Here is a 4,658-nt window from a genome sequence, read left to right as displayed (position 1 = left end):
AATGATAAACATAGTGAAAATAATGTTAATAACAATATTAATGATAACTTTTTTATTAAAAAATAAATCTCAAATAATACTAGTTACTAGTCCACTATACAAGTATATGAAACAGAGTCAGTAAACATGATCGGCGAGTATGAACAAGAACTTTTAATTAATTAATTGTATTATTAATTTTAAAAAATTCTTTCCAGCCAGCCAAACAACCGCTAACAAATAAATGATTAAAAACGTTATAACCACGAAAACGTTCGCTTTTTTTAAATTGAATTTTCAACTAAATATCACTTTTTATAAAAGGGTTTTCCATATTTTTTTCTTTGTAAAATGTGTCTAAACGTTAAGAAAGAAAGGAAGAAAGAAAGATTATTCAAGCAAAAACAGTCAATCGAAATGAACGTTTACTTCAAAGCAGTCAGTAAATACCATTGGACGAATCTCTTTCCATCTACTTCTCCCCTCCATCCTTATCTCTCTTTTTACTCTCCGAAATAATATCTCTCACTTTCCAGACGGGTACTTCATCTTTTTCCTCTTCCTCCTCCTTCTCATCATCATCAGGGACCAGATACCTGCCAGACGATCACGTGACTCTTGTCGACCTTTGACCCGAAAAAGCTCGAAGTCTTCTTTTTGCTGTCAGCTTTTGATGTTTCATCATCTGGTAGATAGTAGTTGGTTGGGTTGTGGTGATTGCGGTGATATATCATGACTGTATCATGATAATGGTAAAGATGATAGCTGTGATGGTGATAATGGTGATGATGATGATGAGAGTGAAGTTCGCAATGGCAGCGCGATTAAACATCAAACCTAAGAAAATTTCCCCTAAAAACCACATTCCTAAGAAAATTTCCCCCATAATTTTTTTTATCGTCCCCACAGATACCATCATCACCATTCTATACAATCCCATCATCATCCTAATAGTCATTAACATTACCACCACACCACACCACACCACACCAGGAATCGAACCTACCTCTGCGAAAATCCACATACCCATCCCCGCCACAGACCACCCACATCGTCTTTGGCGCGACCACCGTCGCTCCCGATGTCGACGACAGTGATGATGACGACGACGACGATGGCGATGATGATGATGACGTTTGTTGTTGAGCCAATGGAGATGAAGATAATGGTATCGGGGATGGTGAGGCCGTGAGAGGAGGTAGTGAGAGAGATGATGATGTCGGGAGGGGAGAGCTGAACTTTCTGAAGATCTGGGAGTTCTTGTTTTGAGATTGCTTTGGGGTTTTGTCGTTTCCTGTTGATGAACGAATAAATGAATGAATGAATGCGAATGAATGAATGAACGTGTGATTATTTTTAAAGTTATCAGCAATTTGACATTATGATAATTAGTAAAAAATTTTCCTCATCACTGTCCTCCTCACACACCATCATCATCTTCCTCATCGTAACCATACTTAACATCGTCATCATCATCACCTGGTAGAGCCACAAGGAACTTCACCGCTTCTTTGTGGCCGTGGAAACTGAGCTGCACTTGCGAGACGGAGCAGTAGGGTACGAAACTTCCGGGGTATACGTCATCATTTTTGACGCCCCCGTACACCCTCACCATGACACCGGGGGGTTTTATTGCCCCGGGGAAATTTGTCGAAGTAGGTGACTTGTTGGGGGGTATGTTGGAGGCTGATGATGTCGACGCTGCTGAAGAAATATCTGAAGAAAGGATGAAATTATTGCAATAATGAGGATGATATCCTGTGTGTGAAGGAATGTCGTGAAATAATGATGAACGCGAAACTAATTAACATGACGTAGCAACAACCAACCAACCAATCAGCAAATAGGCTAACCAAGCAACAAACTAATCAATCAATTAACCAACCAATGAACCAACTGACCTTCCGAGATTGGCAGACAGAGGACAACTCCATTGCCGGTACCCACCCACAATTTGTTGCAGGTCACCATAAGGCAGCTAATTTGGACCAATGAGAAGCCGAGCTTCGATGAGCCTGACCAATAGTAATTGAGTAGCTTCAATTATTTATTCATTAAAAATATCTTATGTGAAACAATTCATTCGTAAATTAAATTCGTTTTAAAAATTGGCATGCAATCATTCACGTGTTACACGAGAGCTCTTTCAAATTTTAAAATGCTTCCATTCGTACAATTGATCCATCACCAGAAATTCAGACGACGGTTGCGAAATGAATGAACTAGATAAACGAACCCGGACTAACAACATGAAGTAAAAATTAACCCGAACAAAGACACACACACACACACACACACAAACACACACACACATACATACACACACATACACAGGCACACAAACCCAATAGTTTGGTGACGCAGGGCTCAATATCAACGTCTTGTAGATGTTCGTGTGTGTAGGCGTGGAAGAGGCGCAGGGTGGCATCGTGGCGCAGGACCACCCACACGCCCTCACCCACCCAAACCATCTTGCGCACGTGACTTTCTCGACGCGGGTGGGCTTGAAAGTTTTTCTGTCGTGAAAATAATCCGTATCGAAAAAAAATAAGCTGAAAATATCAACAATATATACAATGAAAAGATAATTTTTCAAGTGTTCCAACAAAATGTCATCGCCAATCACCTCAATGGAGTACGTCTGCGTGTTGACAACGTAGATAACGTTGGCCACGGAGCACCAGAGTATCTTATTGGCTACCACGACAGCTGCTCTCACGGCATTGGTTGGTTCCGTGATGCGGATTGTGTGGTAATTGGACGTATCCCATTGACCGTCTGTCATTGGTTGGTTGGTTGGTTGGATGATGGTTGGTAGTTAAGTTAAAAAAAATGAAATCATCAATTTACATCAATTAAATTTTTAAATTAAGCAGCACATGCGAATATCGAGTTAATTTAACAATGAATGAAGACTAAATGTTTAAACTTTGACAAATAAATTAATGAAGGAGCAAAGCAACAAAGCAACAAAGCAACATAAATTCGTCACTAACTGAACTTCCTAGTGAAACATGCCAGGCATCCGTTCGCCAATGCCAGAAAAACTTTCCCTCTCATGTGACTGGGCGATGCAAAGAGGAAGAAGAAGATGAAAAAATAACATAATGAAAGAATGAGTGAATGAATGAAATAATGAATGAAAGAATGAATGAGTGAGTGAATGGGTGAACACTAAGAGAAAAAGAGAAAAAAAATCATGAAAGTGTAAAAAAATAATAAAAAAATTTATTCATTTGGTACATTAGATCTAGGAGACTAAGCGATGAAATAAAGTAAACATTATAATCCGTTGGGGACCACTGTACAACTCTGTGCGAGTTCACGTTTTTAATCGGATGACATTCAAGTTAAAAAATAAACAAACAGCTAGGAGTTAATAAATTTCCTCACCAGATGGCCAATATGGAGTCCTCGAGTTTCAAAACATGAAGACGTTTCCTACTATAAGGCACGGCAGAGAATATGTACAAACTGCAGAGATGTGTGTGTGTGTGTGAGCACGTATGTGTATGTGCGAGTGTGTGTGTGTTTGTGTGTGTGTGTGAGCACGTATGTGTATGTGCGAGTGTGTGTGTTTGTGTGTGTGTGTGTGAGCACGCATGTGTATGTGCGAGTGTGTGTTGTGTGTGTGTGTGCGTGTCTGTGTATGGTGTGTCTACGACGGTACATGTACGTGTAGGTGTGGCTAGCGTACGTGTGTTTGTTTGTATGTTTGTCCGTACGGTAGATCGATTGAATGAAGTAGGAGCATAAAGTAGGAGATTAACTGGATGGAGTGTTGAACAAGTGAGAGTAATTCACCATCAAACGAATTCTACCAGCAACCATTCATTTGACCAACCAACTGAGCAAAAAATAAGAACCAGCACATTTTTCAACCAACAGCCGACCAACCAACTGACCAATCAAACAACTAGCTAACAAAACAAACTGACCAGCCAACCTACCAACCAATCAACCAATCAACCAACCAACCAACCAGCCAACCGACCGACCAACCAACCAACCAATCAACCAACCAACCAACCAGCCGACCGACCAACCAACCAACCAACCAACCGACCAACCAACCTCCCAGAAATGCTACCCAACCACACAGTGGGTAGCACTGCGTAAGTCCTCTCGAGTTCGGAAGCGGCACTGTCAGGTTTGGGACTTGACCTTGAGTTTGACCTTGAGAGGCTACGGTGCAGTTTGGTGAGCAAGTTCTTCTCTGCATTCATTAAATAATCAAATGGTGAATAAAAACAAATGAATGAATGAATTAATTAATTAGGAAACATTATTATTTTAATCATCAATGTTCTATTGATTCTATCATATCATAATGATCACTATTCTCATCGTTATCATCATCAACGACATCATTACGCGCGTCACCAACATCATCATCATCCTCACATCAACACCGACCTTCATGATTTTTCACTTCAACAAGTTTAACATGAGTAGGAAGAACAGATGATGACGATGACGCTAATGATGACCATGGCGGTGACGATAACGGTGATGAAGTCATAACCGGGGATGTTCCTTCGGTTTTAATTTTATCAGCAGCAGCAGCAGCGACAGTGTCGGCCTTCTCTTCATCTTCTCCATTATCACCCTCGTGTTTGTAGTCATCCTCCGTGGCTCCTTTTCATCACAATGATGATGATGATGATGATGATAGCCAT

At 40.5% G+C, this 4,658-nt stretch overlaps 1 protein-coding gene across 1 annotated transcript; it reads right to left on the bottom strand.

Moving 5' to 3' along the window:
• Positions 1-29: 29 nt before the first annotated feature.
• Positions 30-4,099, bottom strand: HELRODRAFT_99599 (hypothetical protein). Its single transcript, XM_009019036.1, has 9 exons — positions 4,054-4,099; positions 3,373-3,453; positions 2,976-3,043; positions 2,606-2,757; positions 2,324-2,495; positions 1,881-1,994; positions 1,459-1,695; positions 986-1,273; positions 30-664 (listed from the first exon to the last, which is right to left on the bottom strand). Exons 3-9 carry the CDS (start codon positions 3,037-3,039, stop codon positions 561-563), a joined length of 1,131 nt encoding a protein of 376 aa, XP_009017284.1. The 5' UTR covers positions 3,040-3,043; positions 3,373-3,453; positions 4,054-4,099; the 3' UTR covers positions 30-560.
• Between the last annotated feature and the right edge of the window lie 559 nt (positions 4,100-4,658).

The sequence above is a fragment of the Helobdella robusta genome (assembly GCF_000326865.2).
Source record: "Helobdella robusta unplaced genomic scaffold HELROscaffold_23, whole genome shotgun sequence".
Classification (NCBI taxonomy): Eukaryota; Metazoa; Annelida; class Clitellata; order Rhynchobdellida; family Glossiphoniidae; genus Helobdella; species Helobdella robusta.
The sequence above is the reverse complement of the archived record's forward strand: the minus strand, read 5'-3'. Positions and strand labels throughout refer to the sequence as shown.